The 25,353-nt window shown below is 40.0% G+C and overlaps 1 protein-coding gene across 11 annotated transcripts in view; it reads left to right on the forward strand.

Annotated features, from left to right (window-relative positions):
• The window catches only part of SPSB4 (splA/ryanodine receptor domain and SOCS box containing 4), a 309,660-nt gene that overhangs the window by 223,292 nt on the left and 61,015 nt on the right, over positions 1–25,353 (forward strand). Inside the window, exon 3 of one of the 11 annotated variants that reach the window (XM_043522650.1) lies at positions 7,283–7,344. The exons of 8 other annotated variants lie outside the window; for them this stretch is intronic. In XM_043522650.1, the coding sequence (XP_043378585.1) occupies positions 7,283–7,329 (47 nt within the window). In that variant the 3' untranslated portion in view covers positions 7,330–7,344. Of the gene's footprint in view, positions 1–7,282; positions 7,345–10,954; positions 11,575–25,353 lie in introns of those variants that run through there. 2 more of the 11 variants (XM_043522653.1, XM_043522652.1) reach the window with 2 other exon arrangements.

Consider the following 25,353-nt stretch of genomic DNA (forward strand, 5'->3'; position numbering starts at 1 on the left):
AATATATAAGCAGCTATGTGTACATACTGAAAATTATGTTCTTAAAGCCTGTGAGTTGGAGCTGGTCACCAGAATATGATAAATAAGGCCATGTCTACACTAGTGAACTTACAGTGGCATAGCTGTACTGATGCAAAGATCGTTCGTAAGACCGCTGTAAGATCGTTCGTGTAGCCGCTCTGTGCTAAAAGGAAGGAGCTGTCCTGTCAACATAATAAAATCACTTGCACGAGTGGCAGCAGCAGCAATGTCGGTAGAAGAAGCTCTCCCACCAACTTAATGCTGTGCATTCTACCACTTATACCAGCGAAAGTTATGTCGGGGGGTGGGAAAGGGGGTGTTTTTTCACACTCCTGAGTGACATAAGTTTTGCCGACATAAGAGGCCATGTCTACACTATCAAAGTTACCTTCAGGTGAGAGATGCTTCTCTATCTGTCTGGTTATATATAATATGGGATTTCTGAGAGTGCCCAGTGGATAAGGGGCTGGACGCTCTAGGAGGAAACTGAGTTCTTGGGGGTTGGAATGTGCCTATTGCTAATATGCAGAGGGACAGGGGAGCCTGCATAGCCTGGAAGAGGAATGTTTGTGTTGCACATGGCTGGTGGAGTCGGGGAGCTAACCCCCAGCAGACATGGACAGGGTTTCCTGATTCTAAGGTAGCTGGTGTCCGAACCGTGGGTACCTTGAGGAAACATCACAACTTTCCTGTCCAAGATCTTTAATGAGTAACATCAAGAAAATCCCTCCTCTCAGGATTGTATAGAATGCATCCTAATTGTGGAGCTAAGTAAGCCTAATTGGGATGGGTGGGTCCACTTCTGAGTTTAAAAAGAGTTGGCCAGTTATTTATGCTGTTTTTTGAATCTTTAATTTGTAAGTTGGCTCTTTTGTTGGGGTGAGTAAGGGACGGTATTTTTCCTTTACCCAAGTTTACATGGAGTTGAGTGAGATACAGGAAGGTCAAATGGCCCTGCATGAATGAATTAGAAAATGACTTGACCTAGATTTTTAAAAGGGGAGGCGCTACTGGGCCCTAGTGGTGCATGGGTCTCCCCTGTGCAGTTCTGAGTCCAGGGGATGCATGGACAGGAGTGGCCCTGGCTGGGCCCCATTTTACGCCCCCTTCCTTCCAGGGCAGCTGTCCCTGCTTTAGCTGTTTCTGCAGCTGCTCCTACTGGTTGGAGTTGGGTTCCTTTTCTGCAATTTTTCCTCAAGATTCTGGGTGAAAGGGGAGAGTGGAGGGGAGCACCAGGAGGGTCTTAGTACTATTTAAGTAAACTGCCATGGTGTTAATCGGTTTTTAACTGGAGGTTTGCTTTTCCATTTTTCACACAGGCTGGCAGCTGGTAGTCGAAGCATGTTTACTAAATTTGCTGTGTCTCAAGCATATGTTGCTTAGAGAGCCACTTCATGAGAGAGCTCACAGTAGTTACTGTAGCGCTATTGGAATCGAAGTGGGTCTCCTTTCATTTATTACATATGACCGATTTTTTTCCGATTTAGGATTTCAAAAAGTGAACTGCTAATAGTCCTGGGTCCCAGTGACTGCTGGACAGCTTACAGTGACCCTGCAGTTATTCTAATAGAAATACTGGTAGTTAATTCTCTTAATTTAACATGTATTTTGAATATAATTTCTTTATAAAATTCCCTTTTGATTAAGATAATGAAAACAAATCTTCAGAAAAGTAACTTCTGTATTAAATCTGTCATTTCTAGGCATTTCACTGGCAAAAAGAGAGCTTATGGAATAAACACTTACTAACCATACAAACTAACTCTACATCTTAATCTGTAAAATGCTGATTTTTCTCCATTTCAGCTCTTGAGGACTGAAAGACAATTATACACATAGCTAAAATATTTGCACCTTAGTTTTCTATTATGCAAATGCTTTCAAGAACATTATGGGTAATTAAGTGTATTTCAAATGTTGGAATAAGGTTCTTTTATCAGCATGATCATAACTGGACACTTTCTTGAGTATGACTGTCATTCAAATTGCCTGCGTGTTTTTACATAATGTGCATATGCACTGTTCAGAGCTCTACTCTGAGAGTACAAATTGGTACTCTAAATGATTCAAAGCACAGTAAGAGTCATATCTTCAGAGGATCTGGGTACCTGCAGCTCTGATCCATGTCTTATATTGGGGATCGGCAACCTTTGGCATGCGGCCCGCCAGGGTAAGCCCTATGGCGGGCCGGGCCGGTTTGTTTACCTGCCGCGTCCCCAGGTTCGGCTAATCGCAGCTCCTACTGGCCGCAGTACGCCATTCTAGGCCAATGGGGGCTGCGGGAAGCAGTGCGGGCCGAGGGATGTGCTGGCCGCCACTTCCCGCAGCTCCCATTGGCCTGGAGCTGCAAACTGCGGCCAGTGGGAGCCGCGAGTGGCCAAACCTGCAGATGCGGCAGGTAAACAAACCAGCCCAGCCTGCCAGGGGGCTTACCCTGGCAGGCCACGTGCCAAAGGTTGCCAATCCCTGTCTTTTATATTGTCCTTTTTTTTTGGAAAAAAAAAGGACCTTTTTCATTAAAGCTGAATCTAGGGAAAATCAAACGTGTAAATCCATTAACCATGCTTTATTCTCTGGATTAAAATGTGAGAGGTTTACCAAAATACTTTATTCTAAACTACAGGAACTACAGTTGGGACAGGAGCATTCCCAGGCAGAGCGCTGCCATTGCTGCGACCTCACAGCCTGGCCCTACCCCTCAACACCAATGGGGACTGCGGCTGGGACAAAGGGCACTTCCCAGCTGGCTTGGATTCAGTGCCAGGCTTGAGCGTACCTTCAGACCTTGCTTTTTTTAATCTTACCCATCTGCCACTCACCAATGGCTCTCATCACTCCCTCTTCCTGCTTCATAGCATCTGTTGTCCTCCCCCTTTCCTTCTACTTGCTGACTCCATTTCCCCATCCTGGTTCCCCTGACCCCTTTACAGTTCCTACCACCTCTGCTCCTCTTCCCCCTCCTCCCACCAGCAAAAATTTTGGATCATCATTCTTCATTCTTCCCCTTCCTCAACTCTTCAGCTCATCTCCCCTGGTGCAAGGTCCTCCTGCTACCTCCAGCCCTGGCTCACCCATACACCTACTTCCTTACTCCTGCTCATGGGTTGCAGGCATCTCTGGAAATCCTGTGATCAGGCTTGACTTTCTCCACTACAAATTCATTCTCTCCTCCTTCATTTCTGGCATCTTCCTAGGTGAACAACTCTACTTCATTTTAATTGAATCCCACACCCAAAATCACACCCACCCATTCACCATCTCTGACTAACTCATGAAAACCTCCTTTGTCCACTTCTGCCTCCTCACAGGATCTCACTGATTTCTTCCAAGTTAAAATTGACAAAATACAACATGACCTTCCCTCTCCTCTCGGCTCACCTTTCTCCCCCCTTTTCCTCTTACAACTCTTTTCTTCTTTTTCCCTGTCAGATGCAGAAGCTTCTCATCTGCTCTCCTATAACTCCTCTACTTGCCCACCCTAGCCCTATCATATCCTATGTCCTGATCTTTCTCACGCTCACTTTCAACCCCTTCCTTATTCTTTTCCATCACCTCCCACTCTCGTCTGGCTCTTTCCTCTCACAATACAAACATGCTTTAAGGTTTCCCATCTTTAAAAATCCCACCCTTGATCCCACTCGTGCCTCCAACTACCCCCTATCTCCCTTCTCCCTTTCATTTCTAAACTCACTGAACGCGCTGTTTACGGTCACTGTCAGTTCCTCTCCAGTTCCTTTCTAGATGCTCTCTAATCCAGCTTCCATCCATTGCATGCCACTGAAACTACTACCCCCAAAGTCTCTAATGACTTTTTCCTAGCTAAAGTTCAGAGTCCGTATACCATCCCCATTCTCCTTGACCTGTTAGCTGCTTTCAGCACAGTCAGACATGCTCTTCTTCTTGAAATCGTATCATCCCTTGGCTTCCGTGACACACTCTCCTCTCCTTGTTCTCCCACCTCTAGTTACTGCTTCAGTCTGTCCTTTGGAGGATCCTCCTCTTCCTCAACTCCACTCAGCTTTATGTGAGGGTTCCACAGGGTTCTCACCTTGGTTCCCTTCTCTTCTCCCCCTTATCCCGTGGGTAATCTCATCCACCAACACACATTCATCTATCATCTGTATTCTGGCAACTAAAGCTCAGAGTGGTGCAAAACTGTCTCAAAGTATTGATTCCCTCATTATCCAACAGAATAATCTAGAAATGTTGGACAGCGTATCTTCCATACCTGTAGCAACAAGTTGGGAGAAACCAGTAAGATGTCGTTCCTCAATTGCAGGGGTGGCCAACCTGAGCCTGAGAAGGAGCCAGAGTTTACCAATGTACATTGCCAAAGAGCCACAGTAATACGTCAACAGCGTCCCCATCAGCTCCCCCCCAGCACCTCCCACCCACCTGTAGCCCCACCGATCAGCGCCTACCCCTCTATCCCCGCACCTCCCGATCAGCTATTTTGTGGCATGCAGGAGGCTCTGGGGGGAAGAGGGGAGGAGTGAGGGCATGGCAGGCTCAGGGGAGGGGACAGGAACAGGTGGTGGGGGCAGGGCCTGTGGCAGAGCCAGGGGTTGAGCAGTGAGCACACCCTGGCACATTGGAAAGTTGGCACCTGTAGTTCCAGTCCCAGAGTCGGTGCCTATACAAGGAGCCGCATATTAACTTCTGAAGAGCCGCATGTGGCTCCGGAGCCACAGGTTGGCCATCCCTGCTCTATTGTCTTGGACAGCAAAGATTCTTTCATCTCTATGCATTTTCCACATTAAAAGTTGGTTCAAAATTACTCAAAAAAAGGTGTAAGTGGACAGCCTCATTATTTCTTATGTACTATGAAAGAGATTCTGGTCTCTGTTTCGAAGAGGGGCCACTAGAAACAAACATCATGTAAGCAGTACAAATACTGCCATCATACCCAGAATGTAATTTCCATTAACTTTATGCAAGAGGAAAACTTATTTTAAAAAAATACAACCATTGTAGCCTCACTTAAATCCTGTTAGATATAAAAGTATCTTTTCTATTTTAAAAATGCATCAGAGTTAAAAATACTTTACATTCACTAGCAATCATTTAAGGGATAGTCTCACCAGCTGACACAGACACACAGTTCCATTAATGCCTTTTTGGCTTTTTTCGGCATCCCCTTCCCCTCCCCCCGGTTCAAAAAATCTGAAGTGGGGCTGTTGAGAAAGGAGCTTCCCTTAAATTTCTAATTTTAAAATGGGATAATCATCCTCCATCATGGCAGGTTTTAAAGGTACATGGCCTCATTGCAAACTGAGTGCCACTGGGATTGATCCCTGGCAAGATGCTTAAGGAGGTCTGGTTGTATATTCAGTTTGTCTATCATTGGCAGTCTTGTGACTACCAAAGCTCTTGACAGCCATTTGATTGCCAGCTTTTAAAATGGGATAAAATCTCTCAATTTTCTAGACTCCAAGCTGTCAGAGGAGATGGTCACTTCCAACATTTTTATGTCTACAGCTCCACTGTACCATGTTGTTGCCTTAATGAACCATTAAACTGAGATCTACATCACTTTTCTCTTTCACAGGACGAGAGAATATTGCTGAAATAGGTCACCTTTTTCTTTTTCACTAATTTTGAATCTTTGCCTGCACCGTTTTGAACAGGGAGGATTACAGATAGGCATGGTCTTGTTTGATTGTTAAAAATGTTCCCCCAAACTAGCTCTCTGGAAAGGTGGGTGGGATTTGGGCCAAGAAACATCACCACATGGGAATGGGATCAATTGCTGTGAAAGTATTTGAATGTGGGCCACTAGTGGGCCAAGCCTACAGCTTGCATTTTTTGGTTCCAGATGTCTGATGATGGATCATATTAAAATGTAGCCACCCAGACAGAGGAAGAAACAAACTGTCATCACCTGTTTTTTTTCCACAAAACATGATCAAGGAGAGTCTAAATGTCTGTTTCAACAAAGCATTAATACCTCTACTGCTCTAACCTGTGAGTCAATCTTATGATTTAACTGAAACCTATTTTATTTATTAATATACTATAAATAAGACTAGATGCATCTCAATGAATCAGAATAATTTACATCTGATGCAATAAATAAAAGTTCAGTTTTCATGAATGGAGAAATAATACCAAAAATCCCCTTGGTGTATCTGTATAAATCATACACACCAACTCATTTTGAAATATCCATTGCTAAATTATCAATGTGACTTCTATTCCACAAAGACCTTGATGGGAAGTGTGAACATACAAATATAAATACTAAGTGCATTATATCCATATGGGCTGTTGGTAGCGTTCCAGTTTAAAAGATCTGTTCCAGGTGGAAACCCATCAAAGTTTGAGAGAGGCTTCTGTACAGGAGATAGTTTGGATCTGAATATTAACATCTCCACACAGGAAGAGTCGAATTAGCACTATGCACAACTATTTTCTTCTATCGTTGACAATTACTTGAACTGACAAATGTCCTTTCTTATCATTCTTGTTGCATTCTATGTTTAGTCACCCTTAATAATTAGGATAAGCTGTAGACACTAAACTTATTATAACTTACCTCTTTATTACCTATTATCTCTCCTTGGGGCACCATTGCCTTTGCTGAGTTGCTCTCCTCTGAAAGAGATTATTGCTTTATAGTAGAGCTTTAAGCTACTATACACATTTTATGGTTGGTATTTGAAATAAGTTTTGAAACTAAATATTTTTAATAGCAAATGATCCATTTTTAAGACAGTGATGTTAGTGGCAGTTAAATGTTTTTTTCTTTCAAGAAGTGTGTTTAGTATTATGAGAGGGTTTTTTTTTCTAAAGGTATATAAAGTCATGTTTTCTGAGATTTTATGCCAAAAAGGCAGATGGTAAATCCATTTCCAGATGCTAATTTGACTATAATATCATGATCCTCTGTGAAGCAGACGAACACTAAGTATTTGTCTTGAATACCACAGGTTGTCATTAACAGTAATCTCTCTCCTCATGCAAAAGTGTTCTGCGGAGAATACTGAATGATGTTTTAAGCAGTGATAGACTAATATCTCCAACCAAGAAGGAGGAGGAATGTTGATAACTCAATTTGTTTTAGCATGTCTACACTGAATGTTTTAAAATACTGAGTTTTCCATGAAAGAGGAGACAAAATGCAGTGCTGTTCTGACCCAAGAGAAGTGGGCTGTAAAACATTATTAGCATTGTTTTTCTTTTCCTTAATGTATAGTCACATTTCCTGTGTTGCTGCAGGCTTAAAAAATTGACTCTGTCCTTCTTGCTGTTTACTTTGCAGGAGCTTATTCAGCATTAAGAAAAGAAAAGGTTTTAGGACAAATCTAGATATTATATTTGAATAATTCTGGGTAAGCACATTAAGTCAATCATAAAAAAAATGTATGTAAAATGCTATAGTGCAAATTCTGCTAAAAAGATGAGAGCATATCAAATTGGCATTTTGACACAGCTCCCTAAATAAAATGTGAGACACAAATGGAATTCCTCGTAGCCAGCCAGTTTCTTTAATGCCCATTATTTATTGTTAAAAATCAAAGGGTGAAAAAGGATGCAGTCAAAAAGCATATTCTTCACCATGCAGGTAAACAAAATGTCAAATAAAAATCTCTTAGCTAGTCAGAAAATCAGAAAATAACTTCTATGAGTTGTTTGCAGCCAGCACAGATGGTGGGGGAGATCTCTCTTCTATTTCTATGTCAAAGTAGGCAGGGTGCTGTCACTCTCAAGGCTTTGGGGGAGAGGGGAGCCCTTCAACTATCTGTTAGATAGGTTGGTATATCTTTTAATAAGTCATATAGCATTTTCCATTTTCAAAGTTCTGTACAACTATAAACAAACGCAGTAACTCTTCATGGAAGTCCTGATTTCAGTCAGACGTACTTTTGATGAAAAAAGAATACTGTGGACTACATAGAAATATATTTGCAAGTTGTCAGTGTTTATTTTATTTATTATTGATCTATCTAATACAAAGTATGCGCTGTACTTGCCGCATTAGTCAGAGGAATAATTAATAACAGAATATCAAGTAGTGGACAACCACCATAACCATTCAATAATATTGCAGTCGATTCTGTTATTCTTTATTCATTTGCCTCCATATAGGGGTTGTCTTGAAATTACTTGCTAAACTTAATGTGTTCCAATAGTTTCCAAAGAAGCTAAATCAGTTGATTGGTTAAACACATAAGTGTGTGCCTGTTGCAAACAATAGTCTCTAATGGCATTACTACTACTCATCTGTTAGATAATTGCAACAGGGATTTTTTAATGCTCCCTGGGCTGCTTCTCCTATCAGTTTCCTGTTGCTTTCTGCTTTTCGGGGAAAACTAACAGTAAATGACTTCCGGTTTCAATTAGGTGGACGAAGATGCATGCCTTGAAGCGCCTAAGAAGGCGGTGCCATTATGTGTGCTTTCTGTGTTGTAGTTTCTTACATATCTTTTATCAGTGCATGTGTCTAAGTATTTGTCAGGCCAGTCGTCATGTTTTCAGTGCCTAAAAGTGCTGTATGGAAATATTGCATGAATGAATTTGCAGCTGAGTGCCAATGGTCTGCATAGAAGCATTGAGTCCCTTTGGATTTGTCTTTGAGAAACACATCATTGTTGAGATTTGTCCTGAAGAAAACCTGATTGTAAAGTAATGGCTGAAGGGGGGTCTCCAGTAACAGGTATCAGTAACAGCACTGAATAATTCTTTTTTTCTCTAGAGGAACCACATAGAGGACACCATTTTAATTTGCTGTGGTGTATCATTTTAAACACTTATTTCCAGTAGCAGTCACTTTTTCAGTACTACTTTGCATCCATGAAGTCAAAGGGGAAAAAAAAACTGCCATTGGAGTGGTGACTTTACAGCATTTTAACAGTGATTTGCTGGTCTCATACTCTGAACACATTCTTGTTAGTCCCATTGAAGTCTCAGGACTACTTGCACTGTACTTCTCAATTTATGTGAAGCCACAGTTGGGAAAACAAGTCCCAGCTATCACTGTATACAATGGGTCTCCATTACAACAGTAAACTGTGCTTTAGATTTGAATTTTCATTGGATTGGACTGTGGAGGTGGTAGGCAGATCTGAATTATGATTAGATCTTTGGTTCAAGATTTAGATACCAGCTGCTTAGGAACCTAAGATGCCAAGAGGCACCTAGTTGAATTTACCTGTGTATAGGGAGGTAAGTTTACCTAATTTCCTTTAAGTGTCTAAATCACCTAGAGCTCTTCTCGTGTGAACAAGAGTTGTGTACGTTTGACAGCTTGTTTCTCTCACAACAGTAATTAGTCCAATAAAAGATCTTGAACGAACACACACACACACACACACACACACGAAAAGTACAATGAAAGGGAAATGTTTATTTACAGAGGGATGAAAGGAGAAAAACAACAAGGGGAAATATATGGGGAGCTGTAAAACAGGGTTGCATTCAACTCAAGTCTCCACAGGCCTAGTGGTACCACAGTCTGAAAGGGAGTTCAGGAGTTCTGGGCCAAGTTCCAATCCAGTGGTGAGTCTTGGGTGCTCCTGGTAGACTTCGGCGCCGGTAAATTTTCCCCAACAAACCCTCTGGTGCCTTCTTTTGGGCTCTCTGCAAAGCCACACAGAACGACAACCCTCCCACTTAACCAGCTAACAGCCTCCCTCCTTATTCCCAATGCAGAGGCACAGGCCCCAGTACTCACAGCCCCATGCAGCTCTGGGCAGCAGTGATACTGGGTCCAGCTCCAGCCTGTCCTCCTTGGGCGATTCCTCCCTGGCACAGTGCTCCTCCTGGCTCCTGTCCTGGGGTGTCCGCAATCGGCCGCCCTGTCCTTCCCAGGCTTCAGGCAGGTTCTTGGCTGCTTCACTCTGTGAGGGCCTGCTTGCTTTGCTGGAGCTCCAGACATACACTCTGTTGCTCTCTCCCCTCTCTCTCTGCTCTCCCTGTCACCAATAATACTTCGTCCTTCTGAAACAATCGACACTTCCCCCCTTCAGGAAAAATATTTAAAGGGGCCATGCTCTCTCTAAACCCCAAAGGAGTTACATTAGTATTCTAGAAAACCACTTCACAGAAGATTACAGCCTACAAGAAACAGAGTGCAGGTATCAGTAGCCAAAAAAAAAAAAGGGAAATGTTGAATGTCGCTTTACCGTACATTAAAATAAATACAGCACTTGGTTCAGCAATATGTATATTTAAAAATGAAAATGCCACGATTGCCTTAGGGTAACAAAAGTGAATTGGGTGCCTGTTACATATGTTAGTCTTTGATAGAATGAGTGGCATGACTCGTATGTACTGAAATGTCAAGTATTCCAGAGAGCTATACACTGAAGATGGCTGCTGATGAAAATGCACCGGAGGTGATGGGACTCATTTTGTATGGTCATGTATTTATAAGATTTATTTTAATTCTACTTCACACATCCATAATTAAGATTAAAATAAAAACATTAAATGCTAATATTAAGAATTGTATAGCATGTCATAAATTGGATGTCTTCTCCTACATAAAATACATGTTTAAAGTTTATCTTCAGAAAACGAATAACAAGTTTTGAATTATTCATATTTTATAAAATATGAATATCAGCTTTAAAATGAAAACCATTTTTATCTGGTTATTTCCACATGTATATCAAATCTGTTTTAAAATCAGAAATATTTGTAGGTGCGCCTGCAAACTGAAGCTTTCAATAATTGTAGGCAGATGGCAGAATTCCGCCTGGTACACTGTAATGGGGAATTGATTCTACTGCTTTCATTGAATTGAATATGGACATCTGTTCATATTTAGTTCTAATCTCTCAAACTAAAATAGGATGAACATATTTCTTAGGTGCTCTCATAGCCATTGATTGATCATGCATGCAGGATCATTAATCACTGTTATGTCTCATCTATAAAACTACCTTCACTTCTGAGCAGCAACAGCAGTTACTCTTTCTCTCTTCCATAGGAAAATGAATGAAGACCAAGTTGTGAAGAAGAAAAAAAATCACTTAAAATACTGTAATTTGCAATGCCTGATCTGATAATGCCTCTTGCATTCTTTGCACTGACTGCTGCTATCTCGGGGTATGTCTACACTAAAGAAAAATCCATGGCAGAGCCTCAAAGCCTGGGTCAGTTGACTCGGGCTCATGGGGCTGGGCTGCGGGGCTAAAAAATTGCAGTGTTGACATTCTCACTTTTGCTGGAGCCCAGGCTCTGATATCTGGTGATGGGGGAGGGTGTCAATAACCACTGCCTCCACCCAGGGGTTCCAAAGGTCTGAGGATGATACCAAAGCACAACTCTCTCTCCCTCCCAGTTTGCAGATATCAATTGGATGAGATTTACAGATAGGAACTCCAGGATGGCACGCTGGCTGGTGAACCTGCTGGTGATGGGGAGTGTTTGGCCCCTGGAAGAGTAGTGCATTACACAGGCCTAAGGCTTCCATTGACCAAGGCTAAGTCCCTCAGACTGTTTATTGCCAGTCTGATTTGTGGGTTTCTGAAAGATTTGAACAGAAAAATCATTAACATTTTATTGCTGCAGTTTCTATGTCACTGGCACCAGATAATAAATTATTTTAAAAAATTTAAGTTTGACTTTTTCTTCAATGACTAGGAAAATTAAAGTAGTCTCCAAGAAAAGATTTAAAATGTCAGCCATTTTAAAAATAGTCCTTTATCGCTAGCTATTGGAATATGATGATAAATCAGCCTCAAAATACTGAGTTGAATAACTAGGACTAATGGAACATTAATTGGGCTACTACTTCACTTTGTGTAATGCAGCTTATGACTCACTGTGTCAACAATGGAGCAAGTTTTCTTAACTTTTGCTTGAAAGTTGTGCAGCTGAATTTCAGATGCAAATGTCACTACAGATTCTTAAGTGGTATAAATCAATGCACTTCCATTGAAGTTAGTGGAGCTAAGCTAATTTGTATTAGCTGACGATCTGATCAGCTCTCTCCAGGCTCTAAAGAAAATATTTAAGGATATGTTAATTCTGATATCTCTCTTGCCTCTCCTGGTTTTCAGTTGGTTTGGTTAATGTTCATAAAAGAAAATCTTATTTTCAGCATAGGCTGTAACAGCATTATAAGACCCTTTTTAGATCCAAATATATGCACTTCAAAAGCAGGGACATTTTACCTAAACTTTATTTATTTAACTTATTTTTTTACTTCACAAACACCCTCTTTTTCCTCAACCACTTTGTGACGTGTATTGTGGCTTCTCCTGTGTATAGTGTTTCTCCTTTTTGGCTCTGTGTCCTTGATTAAGGTTAGCCACACATTCATAAAACACTCCAACCATGAGATGGTTTGAAAAGAGGTTGCTTACTATCAGTGTGAGCAAGTCCTCTGTTCATCTTTCCCTCTTCATATCTGAAATATTTTAGCTCTTCTTACATTCATTTTTCTGCTGTTAATATTCCAAGACCAGACACATTAGATACCGCAAAGTGAAATTTCAAATGTGAAAATTAAAATTTTTGCAATATCCCATATATTCCAATCTCCACAATCCTTTCTGTTTGTTTGCGTTTCCCTAGTTTAGTGAGAATAAAAGGTGGAACTTTTTAATGTTATAGTACAACAATGTTGTGAGCACATAATGGCTTTGGAATATTTAATACTCCTTCATGACAGATCTGAAGGTGAGATTGTTTGCATTAAGATAGCGCAAACATAAAATTCAAGAAAAGGAATTTGTATAGTACTGTTTTGCTTTTACATTTCAAGGGAAGAATACTTAAGAAACTGATATCTTGGCCACCATATAAGGTAGTCTTTAGAAAGAAAAAGTGTCAGGTTCCAGTAGTACCGAATAATTAGACTAATGATCAGTGCAAAAAAATATTCCTACTTTGTGTGTGTGTGTGTGTGTGTGAGAGAGAGAGAGTAATATAACCACCAAAATTATTATCTTGGTGGCAGTTGCAGCAAATCAGCCAAGGACTATTGAATAGACATGAAATTTGGAGTACGTAAGCATGTCAGTATTACAATGTGAAGAAACTTGCCGCAACTGCTGTCTCTGTTGCCTTTCTTTTTGTGGTAAATCAAGAACTCCAAGCTGAAGTGCTGTTTTAAGTCACCTTTCACAGGCACTAACTTTGTTTAAAATTAGAATAAATAAAAAATATTTAAAGTAAGCAAATAATATCTCTGCCAGCGTAGCATCCAACTGAATAAAGATAATCAATGAGTTAGTAATATCCTATGATATTTAATGCTTATTGACTATGTATTGTTTACAGGGAGAGGTAGCTCAGATTTAGCTGATGGTGCTATGTTGAGAACACTAAGCTTCAGGATAAAGAGTAGCATGTGATGTGCACAAGTTAATTTGTGCCTTATATTTAAGGCTCTTGGGTTTAAAGTGCCTAAATGGCTTGATGATGTGTAGTACTTTAGTACTTACCATGTGATGGATTGTGGGCACAAACACCAAAGGGAGCTGAACTAAGAGTTAAATTCAGTCTTCACATATTAGCAGGAATATGGAACATGTTTTTTATATGGGGGGGAAAAAGTCAGTTGAGCTTTATACTAGTGTTAAACTTATTTTGGAATAGAGATAGAGTTTAGAGAAAACACCTTTTTGTTCATTATAAAACCATGTAGTAGACAAAGGCATTCTCATCTAATAATTGATATTTAGAAGATACTGCTTTTTTTATTTCTACAACCCTCCTTCCACCCACCCTCTCCCTCCTGCTCTTCTACCCCAAAAAGCCTTTTGGATTACTATTTATGTATTCCACTCTACTGACATTATTACATACAAACTTTTTTGTGGGAATTATTATTTTCACCCTTGTTTAATCTAGCTAGCTAGAATTACCATCAAATTAACTGGCCAGGTATTCCTAAAACATTCAACAGGGAAAAAACTGTTTGGCACCTTTTAAACTATAAAAGGCTTGTGTTGGGATGTGACCAAACTAAACAAAATGTACCTTGATTTTATGATTCTTATGCCTGTCTTCAGCTGTGGAAATTCTTTGTTTTTTGTTGATCAAAGGATGCCTGTGGGACTGCACTATTCCGTGATCTAAACTTATTTCTGGAATGAAACCAAAAACAAAAATCTTGAAATTTCAACTCAAAAGAAAATTCTGGGGAAAAAAATTAGTCAATTGAAACATTTTGTTTTAATAAATTCTGAAGGAAACATTTTGATTTTAACTTTAAAAAAAAAAACTATACTAATACCGTAAAATTTTTGAAGCAGTCATTTGAAAATGAAAAGTCAGTTCCATTCTGAAAGTGTCAAAACAACGTTTTGACATTATTGCAAGGCTGCCTCTTTTTTCCTAAATGGAATTTCATCAAAATTGATACATGTATGCAAAATGTTTTGCTTTTGATGAGTTGGCATTTGTGATTGGGAAAACACTCCATTGGCAGATCCTCGAATAGCTCTCATCCTGACCCCACCACTGCTGCTCTCTTTACAGCTGCAGCCTGCAGTTTGTAATTCCTGTCTGCGTACCACTGCTGACTGGAAGTAGGCTGCTCTATAAAAATGTAGCTCTGAAAGTCAGGCTGCTTTTCTTTTCCATGTGAGCTGCCTGAGCCAAATGCTACTTCAGTAGCAACAAAAATGTTTCTTGACAGAGCAGGTTAAGAGGTGACTTGATCACTGTCTAGGAGGTTTACCTACACAACAAGAGACATGCTGATACTAGAGTGCTGTTCAAGTTAGCAGACAAAGGCCCAAAAGATCCAGTGACTGGATGGTGATGTTAGAAATTGAAGATAAGGTTCAAGTTTTTAGCTGTGAGGGTAGTTACCCATTGGGACAGCTTACCAAAAGGATGTAGTATTTCAGTATCACTTGGATTCTTTAATTCAGGGAAGGCTGCCTTCCTAAAAGGTGTGTGCTCTGATTTAGCCACAATTTATTGTGCTAGATGCAGGAGTTGCTAAGTGAAATTCCTCTATGGCCTTTGTTATGCAGGAGTTCAGACTTAGATGATTGTAAAGTCCCTATCTGGCCTTAAAATATGAGAATCAGAAAGTCTATAATAGTTTGTCAATGGGAGTTGTAATGCTGATTTCAACAGGAGCAGTGTTAGGGCAGCGCTGAGTGCTTTTGAAAACCCCACTCAAAATTGCTAATGCCTGGTTTCCATAAGGGCAGGTTACTTGCTGCTAATTGTGTGAAACAAGTTTGTAACTTTGACAAGTGACACGCCAACGGGCACAACATTCTGCACTTAAGAAACAGGAAATCAGAGCAGGCTGATTGTACTTGAACTCCTGACACAACCAAGCATCTGCTAGTTTTTCCCTCTGACTGGGGTATGGAAGTAAAGGGTTTTCAGTAACATATGTAGCACAGTAACTTGAATGCTGAATGATTTTGCATGGTTGACTAGATAATGCACAAAAGAGACAGGCTTTGTGGTCCCAAATCCTCCCCTATCAAGTCTCTGAATAATTCATGAATGGCTGACTGACAGCTGTTTTAATAAGTTGTTTGTCAAGAATATGCCTTCAGCTGTCTGACCAGGCAATGACTGTAGGAAGGGCATGGTAGGATTTTTATTTGTCATTAAACATCATACACTTGCAAACATTTCTTTTAGAGGTCAGCTAATGGGATTATGGATAGTGTATGCCATATCCACATCAATAATGCAGTGTGAGCTACTTGAAGAATTGATTTTTTTTTTTTCCCCCCCTGTTCGGGGAGAGAGCATAAAACAGAATGTAAGTCTTTGGCCACAAGAGATTTGTGCTGATGATTCAAGTTTATCTGCGGATTCTAATTGTGACCTTGTAACAGAAGCAAGAAGGCTAATTAGGCAGTTTGCTTTTATAAGCACTTGGGGTTATTCCCCAAGATATGGCTATGCAATACTAAAAATATCCCTGGAACAAAGTAACCTATACTACAAAGACAAGAGTGTAGCTAGAAATATGTTAAATTGTGACTGTTTAACTGTTAATCTTTCTGATGGGGTGGACTCCCCACACTAGCTCTGCAAGAGCTGAATTAGGCCAGATGAGCCTAATCAGCTAATTAGGCTGCAGCCGGCTCACCTGTGCAGGAACAGGCATGGCCTGTACAAAGTCAGGTAGCTGGCTGCAGTGAAGGGGACTGCTGCTGCTGGGAAAGGCTGCAGGGAAGTAGACTGCAGTCACTCCCTGAGTAGAAGGAGTTGGAAGCTTGCAAATTCAAAGGGTGGGGGGAAGCCTGATATGAAGGAAGAATCCCAGGGAAACGCAGCAAGAGGGAGGACTGTAAGGTGACTGTGGCTGCTTGTTATAGGGTCCCTGGCACTGTTCCCTCTAAGCTGTGCGCGTGTGTGCGTGCACACAGATCCTAAACCCCACACACACGGCAAAACACCATGCGCACAAAAATTTGCACAGAAGAAATTTTTTGCGCACACGGCCTGTCAAAAATTAGAGGGAACATTGGTCCCTGGGTTGGAACCTAATGTAGAGGGTGGGCCTAAGTTCCTCTACCAGCCACTGGGGAGTGGCAAGGGCATTAGAGGCACCAGGGAGACAGGAGGTCTGGAAAGACTGTGAATTCCCTGGTAGGGGAGGACTTTAGTGACCTGGCCGAAGGGCCAAGCCACAGAGAGGAAGTTGCACATCCAGGAGTGAGCAGGGCAGCAGAGCGAGACAACACTGGAGGGAGAGCGCAAACTGGCAGAGCTAATCCCCAGAATGGCCAGAAGGAGACACCACTTGTCGTGAGTAGACCTCATGACAGTCTTTTAAAACATTTGGAAAATTGCTACTTTCAGGGGGTATTTATTAGTTAGTTTACTAATTTTTGTGTGTCATCCCATGTCAAATCAACCAATGCTTCTCAATGTTCTTGTGCACGGTCACAGAAATTTGGGCACACTTTTATAGTAGGTTTCAGAGTAACAGCCATGTTAGTCAGGGCCTCTTATCTGATCTGTTGCCAAACTTGATAACTCGGTCTGCTCTAATAGGAAGTTTAATGAATTCTACTGAACTGCCTTCTCAAAGAAGTGATAAAATTTTTTCCTGATTTCACCCCTTCAGATTCCAAGGAAATAGCAGGATTTAGCAGAAATACTTCAAGGTATTATATAAAACGGAACCTAGGATTGCTATAGCCATGTAGAAAGCAATATGTACATTTGCCTTTTATAGATAACCAAATAGTGGATTACAACCTAAATTTTTGGTTGGCAAAGCATTCCCTGAAGGCAATGTTTAGACACTTAACTCCGCAAGAAAAAATTTCAAAGCTTGAATTTTTTATGCATGAGATAATGGCATATATCCACCTGTTTATCTTAGGTGTGAAGCAGCATTGAGCTGTTTCTAGAACTTGAGGTGATATTTGTTATGTCACCCAGAATTCATGGTCAAACCCTTAAACAAACGCACTTGCGGAGGCATATGCCAGGTTGTAGTTTTTAATCTACAATAGCATTTGGAATTGGGCTACTAGGGTATCTTTTATCACCAGGATGTTGGAAGCTTAATAAAAATAGATACAACTTTCTGTACTACATGTACTACAAAAGATACTATTTCAAGGTTTGTTGTCAGTTGTAGTTTCAATGCAGATTGGCCTGTGTGAATATTGTTAACAGAGTGATTGGGTAATGATTTTAGTGAGCATTAGCATCACCTGAAGCTTCCAAATGAAGCCTGTTTTGTTTTTTTTAACTTAAGTTTTCCCTCCATATGTTAATATATCTAAAAATGCCCCCCCCCCATATTACTTTAAAACTAAGACTCTCCAATCTCCACAAAGGAAAACAGGGTGGTTTATATTAAGCGAAGGGTGAGGATGAGATACACTAGCTACATATACACGTAGTAAACACTGAGTCATTTGATCTCACCAATTTTGTGCTGGTGTAACTCTTAATGGACTTAGTGCTATTGATGTGAGATCATATCTAGTACTTTGGTCATTTTTTTTTTCTAGTTATCACTGAATCTTCCATTTCAATAGACTTTTACATCTAAAGAGGGAAGAATAGGGTATGTTTGACTGAGGATTTGATCTGATTTTGAAGGGTTGAAAGCTGTCTTTTCTTGTTCACAAAAAAATTACAATTATAGTGAAATGGGTAAATAGGTTCATCTCTTGCATATTATATTCTGCGATTTGCTCAGCAATAACTTGGACTAATGGATGAGAAAAGTAATCGTGGGGCTCAAATATGTTTTCATCTTAGCAAAGTTTCTTGCAGCCTGTGGGGGGGATGGTGTTCGGAAGGTAGCTGAGTTGGTTTTACTCAGACTTCAGATGAATGCTTTACCTACAAGAAAGCAGGCTTCATAGTTTGTTAGGAACTATGTGATCAACACTAGCCTCTGTTGGATCTCCTTTAGGTCATGTATAAACAATACTGTATTCCCCTTTATTTATCTGGTTACATGGTAGCCAATGTTGTGCTACAATACGCTATGGTTCAGCCTCTTAAAGCAGAAGATGAAAAAAGTATAAATTTCACAAATTACTCATACATAATTCATGCCATGGATTATAATACTAAGTGAAAGCCAAATTTCAGCAATACTGTCTATTTCAGTCAAGCACCTTCAACAAGAAACAAATAATGCCATAATTTCAAATGTGTAGAAAGCTAGGTGCTGAAAATGGACCATATGCATTGAATGCTGAGTCCAGAGACCCCAGGAAAGCAACCCTGTTAAGAAAGTAATTCAGCATGTGCTTATGTCCCATTGAACTCAATGAAACTTAGAGATACCCTTAAAGTTAAATGCCGTTTAAGTTTGAGTGGTAGCCATGTTAGTCTGTTTCAGCAAAAACTACTAGGAGTCCTTGTGGCACCTTAGAGACTAACATATTTATTTGGTCATAAGCTTTCATGGGCTAAAACCCACTTCATTAGATGCATGGAATGGAAAATACAGAAGCAGATATAAATACACAGCACATGAAAAGATGGGAGTTGCCTTACCAAGGCGCAGGGGGGGAAATCAATGCTAATGAGCCAATTCAATTAAGGTGGAAGTGGGTTATTCTCAACAGTTGACAAGAAGGGGTGAAATACCAAGGGAGGAAAAATCACTTTTGTAGTGCTAATGAGGCCAATGTAATCAAGGTGGCCCATTTCAAACAATTGACAAGAAGGTGTGAGTATCAGCAGTGGAAAATTAGTTTTTGTAGTGACCCATCCACTCCCACTCTTTATTCAGGCCTAATTTGATGGTGTCCAGTTTGCAAATTAATTTGCAAAATAAAGTTCAAAAACAGACTCCAACGACAAACTGCAGAACTCCTAGTTGTTTTTACAGTTTAAGTTAACGCTTAAGACCTTGTCTACATGTGCGACGGCATGTAGGATACATGCGGCGCTACACCGCAGTGAAAGGCAGGCTGCATCCACACGGCAGTGTGGAGCTACATGTGACAGTGAAAGGCTCCGGCAGTGGGGAAATGCTCTGGCAGCAGAGAGCCTTTCCACTGCCAGAGCCTTTCCCTGCTGGAGTCTTTCACTATGTCAGGGAAAGGCTCTGTCAGGAAGGAGGCTGCAGGACACTACAGTGCTAAAAATCACAGTATAAATATGGGGGGCCTGGCTTGGATGTGTAAAGAGCTTACCCTAGGGTTCAGGCATTTAGGGCACTTTACTCCCCTAAACCATCCCTCACTGTTTGCTCTACTTTTTAGACCTGTGCTAGCTAAGTTTCTTGAGGGGTCAGAGTAACAGCCATGTTAGTCTGTATTCGCAAAAAGAAAAGGAGTACTTGTGGCACCTTAGCGACTAACCAATTTATTTGAGCATAAGCTTTCGTGAGCTCATGAAAGCTTATGCTCAAATAAATTGGTTAGTCTCTAAGGTGCCACAAGTACTCCTTTTCTTTTTGAGGGGTCAGATGACTTTTATAAGTGTTTCCATTAAACTTCAGTTTTAAAATGGTTAAATTCTCTGGAATTTACTGTTGGCCTTTCACTCTTATTTACAACAATTAAATTCTGATGCTACTTTAAAAGATGGTGCAGTCAAATCGTGTTAAAAGTTGGACCCAAAATAGTTTTAACATTGCACTGGAATAAAGACTGAACTCTTTTCCTCAGTAGTGTGTTATAGTATACATGAAAAATGGCCAATTGTGAAGGATTATATCTAATATGTCAGACTCACTGTGGCTCCACATTACACTGTGACTTGAGGGAAAGAGCATGAATCATCCATCAGTTTATTGTAGATAGTGTAGATAGCTGTAAATATATCCTGTCTGGAGATTTGATTCCAGTAATCAGCATACAATAGCTGCTGGATTACGCAGAAAACTTGTGGGGGGAGGGGAGACTGAAAAATCAACAACAAATATTATGTGTTTCATAGAAAATGAATGCACATTTTCTTAGGTTTGCTTATGGGGGTCACAATCTAAATAGAATACATGTGTAAGAATAACTTCTTGTCTGTCACTCCAGGATAGCATTATCTTGCCTCTTTTTTTTTTTTTTAATAGAAGAAACTAAGTACAGGTCAGACACTTCTCTGGACTTATTGGAGTTATATTGATGATACATAGAACAACTTTTTCTTATTGTGCTTCTGTAGCTGTAGAGATTTAGGTGTAAACATGAGATGAGACCTCTAGTTCTGCCCTTGGAAGTTCAGAGTTATGTGACGAATGTGGAATACATGTTCTGCTTTAGTTTGTGTGGTTTTAGTATTTCTAAGGTTAAAGGCATATGAACTAAACTTCCATCATCTTAATGATGAGCTCCATAAGACTGGACACACTGGGGTGTTTGGACAGAACTTCTTGAAGTGAGGGAGAGGAGAATATCTACTGTGCTTTACTGATAGGGAGCTTGATATTTATTTGTCTAGAAGGATCTAAGTTTTTCCCTAAGTCAGGTTTTAATCTTTGGAAGGTTTTGCCTTTCTCTGCAGCTTGGAGTAGGGGTTGCTTTGTGGAATCTTCTGGGTATATCTCACTTAATTCCCTGACATCAGTTCACCTCAGTCCCTCTTATTCTGTGCCTGTGGTAGATAGGTCTACTTTCAATTGTTGGGTTAGTGTGTGGGTGCTGGGTAGGGTGACCAGACAGCAAGTGTGAAAAATCAGGACAGGAGGTGAGGGGTAATAGGAGCCTATATAAGAAAAAGACCCAAAAATCAGAACTGTCCCTATAAAATCGGGACATCTGGTGACCGTCATGCTGGGTGGTGATGATGGACTGTGATATACATGAAGTTGGACTCGATGATCTGGTGGTCCCTTCTGGCCTTAAACTCTGACTCTAAAAGAGAGAGTTCAGGAAAAAAAGTGACATTTTACATGGCAGGAAATAAAATGCTGAAGTTTGGCAGCAGTCAGACATCTAACGTGCTGATAATGACCACTCAAAAGTGTCGATACGGCCTCATGATCTCTCTCACTTCTGCCCTTTGAATGAGGAATCAAAAATGCACTGCTCCTGTTGTCTTGGAGTTGTAATTTGTAGCTTTACATGCGTAGGGATGCAGATGGATTGGTGCATCTGAACCAATAACTATGGGGCGCCCGGGATAGCCTTTAAAATAAGAACTGCAGTGTTGGTCTTCAGTGAATCCACACCTCTTACATATTTTTAATGAGTTACTTTGAATGTTTGAACCTGGTAGTGCTAGTGAAGCAAAATATCTGGTTTTTAAAGGGAGATTTGAAGCAGCAGCACTGCGGTTCACTCAATCGTTTACATCAGTACAGTGTCATACAGTATGAAAAAGCCAAAGGCAGACAGGCTCTTGCTTACATTTTCTCAAACTTTAGAATATGTTCTGTGATGACAAGCATAGGATGGAAAGAGGGAAAGATTTCACTCTGAAGTAACCCTGTAGCTTCAACAACAACAAAAACTGTAGCCCAGTGTGGAAGTTCTCTTCAGAACAGTGGTTCAGCAGATGATTGTGGTTGTTGTAACCCCTTTTCTTTCTAAAACGGTTAGTGTGGGGAGGATCTCTGCGAAACCACCTTGTCTGAAAACAATTATAGTAAGTTACATTTATTTACTGTTTTCCACTATTACAATGTATGTTTTATTCTGGGTAAACTAACATTTGGGGATTTATTTTAAAAAGGCCAATTTGTACTAGCTTCATACAAGTCAAGTTCTCGGCATACAGCCTGGGGGAGCAGTGTATATTTTGTATTCATATCTTTATCAAATAAATCTGTAGCTTGAAGGCTTTCAAAGTACAGAATGCAGGAGACAGACTTTCTGTTCTGCTTGGCATATGGAAATGAGGCTTAAGAAATAATTCAAACAGTAATGTCTCGTTCTGCTGCTTTGAAATGGAAATTGGTTGAACAGCAAAGATGTTTTCATTTGGGCTTGTGATAGGCCTGTTAGTGCTGCCTAGGGAGGGGAGGATGAAATATAAGACATGGAAAAAACATACTTGATGCTGTTCACTTTCACAATTGTCCATCCAGCATTAGCCAAATATAGACATTTAGCAAGCATAATTTCTCTTAAGAAATATATCTCCCAAATTACACAAAGTGAGTCATTTAATTCTAATAAACAGTATAATTAAGAACAATAGGCAAAATGTGTAATCCATGAAATCTGTGAATTAATTAGAAATATCTGCAATGTAGTTTTAAAAAAATCACATGGTGTGGAGAGAATCTTTCAGTGTTACAGGGGGGCCCCCAGTAATCTTCGTATTAGCTGTTAAAGGCCTGATCCAAAACCCATTGAAGGCCCTGGGAAGACTTTTACTCACTTCAGTGGCTTTGGATCAGGCCCCAAGGGACGTTTTTAATTTAAAGGAAAGCAAGTAGTCATGGAGGCTAAAAGGGTTTTTTAAAATGCTTAGTGCTTTAGAACAGTGGTTCTCAAGTAAGCAGTTTTTCAGTAACAGTGTGCTGTGATACTTTTGTATTTTTATGTCTGATTTTGTAAGCAAGTAGTTTTTAAGTGAGGTGAAATGGGGGTACACAAGACTAATCAGACTCCTGAAAGGGGTACAGTAGTCTGGAAAGGTTGAGAGCCACTGCTCTAGAAATAATTAGTGGATGGATGGGAGATTCAATTATTTGCACTTGCCATTTTTTCACATTTTCTTTACTTATTTTGAAAAATATCATTGATGTAAAATAACTGCACCACGGAAGTACAATACTAGTCCACAGGACATGTTGCTAAAGTAATAGCATGTGTCATTGTTACAGACATTAGGCAGCTACTATCTTGGTACTAAAAATGGGAGCAGTTCTGGGGTAACACACAATATCAAAGTATCTGGGATAGCGCAAATTACCAAATGCCCTGAAAGCTTCAGGAATCTTTGTGTGATAAATGCCTAGACCTGACATACTGCACTATAAAAGTGGTAATTTGATTATCTTTAATCATCTCCAAGAACACTGCCTTTCACAGCACCAGCCCTGTGCAACGTGTATAAGACACACAGGATGACTGGTACAGTGCATCATGGGATGCTTCAAATACTAAAAAATTAAAAATAAGGGCAATAGGGTGTGATCTGTGGTGAGAGATGCATCAGTTTAATGATGTGTATGGAAAAGGTACTTATTTGCTGAATTACCCTGTCAAGGTATTCTGAGCCCTTGAAATTTGTTGACCATATCTGAAGATAAGTGAACATATTGGTTTTATGTATTAACTAGCACAAATATGATCTCTCTTGGGGATTAATATTTAGCATTAATTATTTTGATTGGTTACATTTGAGTTTTTTTATAAACAAGTGATAGTTGTCAGTTTACATTTTTTGGAATTAGAATCTGAGAAATGCATCTTGTTTTTCCAGGGGAGTTCTGTATTGCAAAGCTGTATGACGTTTACCCTTTCTGCAGCCACCTACATTTTTTCTAAGGACTTGAAAGCCTGCCAACTTCACTGCTTATTCAAAACAAATTCTTAATCGCTGGTGCAGAGATGTCTGCAGCTCTAGTAACCTCCATCCAAGAGTTCCAAAACTGTCCTGGATGAATAAGACAGTACTCCTGGGTTAGCCTATGAAACCAAATGCAGGAAGAAGAATTTTCAGAAAGTAGCTTGTATTTGTTGCCCATTTTTATTCTCCCCCCCCCCCCCAAAAAAAAAGATGGTAGTAGTATTAAAGATACTAATGAACCATTGTCAGTGGGGGATGGGGGAGAAGTGTTTCATGCACTTTCGTACTAAGAAATCTTCAGTGGGGAGTGTGTAGAATATATATATGAACATTTTTATGTATAATGTTAACATGCAAGTCTTAATTAGACAAGTCAGGAAACTCAGTTACTGTACAATTCATACAGCAATCTTAATCCTACCCCCTGGTGTGTGCTATATGCATAATAGTCAAGATTCCAGCCAGCTTTCACAAATTCTATTACAGCTCTCTCTAATTGTAATTGAGAAAACTGGCCTGAATATTGCCAGATTTGCTCTGAAGGTAATAGAAAACGTATCTAAAGTTTCTGAAGAAAATGTCATATTCTTTTGAGAAACAAATCATCAAAATTGATCCTGATTTGAAATTTTGACTTTTGTTTCATGTTTCTTTGTCTCCCTCTAGCTCGAAAATATTTACGTCTAGTTAAATCATTTGTGTTCCAGTTGTATTTGCTGGTTGTGGCTTGGAAAGAACATAGGGTTTTTATATAGATGACCTTTTCTTTTAGTTTATGTATTGGAGACCTGTGTGTTTGGACTAGTGGTATCAGACTTCACATTCCAGCTCTGTAGGTGTGTTTTTTCTATTATGGAGAATTGACACACCACTATAGTTAGGTTGTAACCATGGATCCATTAAAAAAGTTTATTTGATTTCCCTTTACAGCTCAAAAATAAGCATCTTCAACTTAGGGTTACCTCCGTGATAACTAGAAAGGTTTCATTCAAAAAGTGTTCTTTATACATCATAAGAGTATTCTATTCATTTATGTCACTAGCATAAAGTTTTGTTGCCCTTAACTGTTCATTTCCTTGCATTTATGTGCCCTGGGTTTTGTAATTTATGCAGTTTTGTTATTGCCACTTGAAATTTCACGTTTTTAAAACAAAACTTAGTTTGTTTTTAAAGATGATTTTTTCCCCAGTAATCTATACATTGTATATAGTGTTTTGTATCTTAGGCTCTTATTCTGCAAACTACTCACTGCAGAGCCCTGCTGAAGCAAACGGAGCTCTGGATAGGTGCAGGACCCACCTGCATAGAGTAGCTTGCAGGAACTGTGCCTAACGGTGTAGCAAAATGTGTCCCTGTCTTTGGCTACATTTTGTTTTGTGAATATTACATCACTATGCTCAATCATGTATGGTCATGTAAAGAGAGTCCCTGTTGTGCTGTAAAGCATATGTACAAGAGAGCAGAATTGTCACAACAGGCTTAATTCTGAATGTCCTGATGTTTTCA

This window comes from Chelonia mydas, chromosome 9, assembly GCF_015237465.2.
Source record: "Chelonia mydas isolate rCheMyd1 chromosome 9, rCheMyd1.pri.v2, whole genome shotgun sequence".
NCBI lineage: Eukaryota > Metazoa > Chordata > Testudines > Cheloniidae > Chelonia > Chelonia mydas.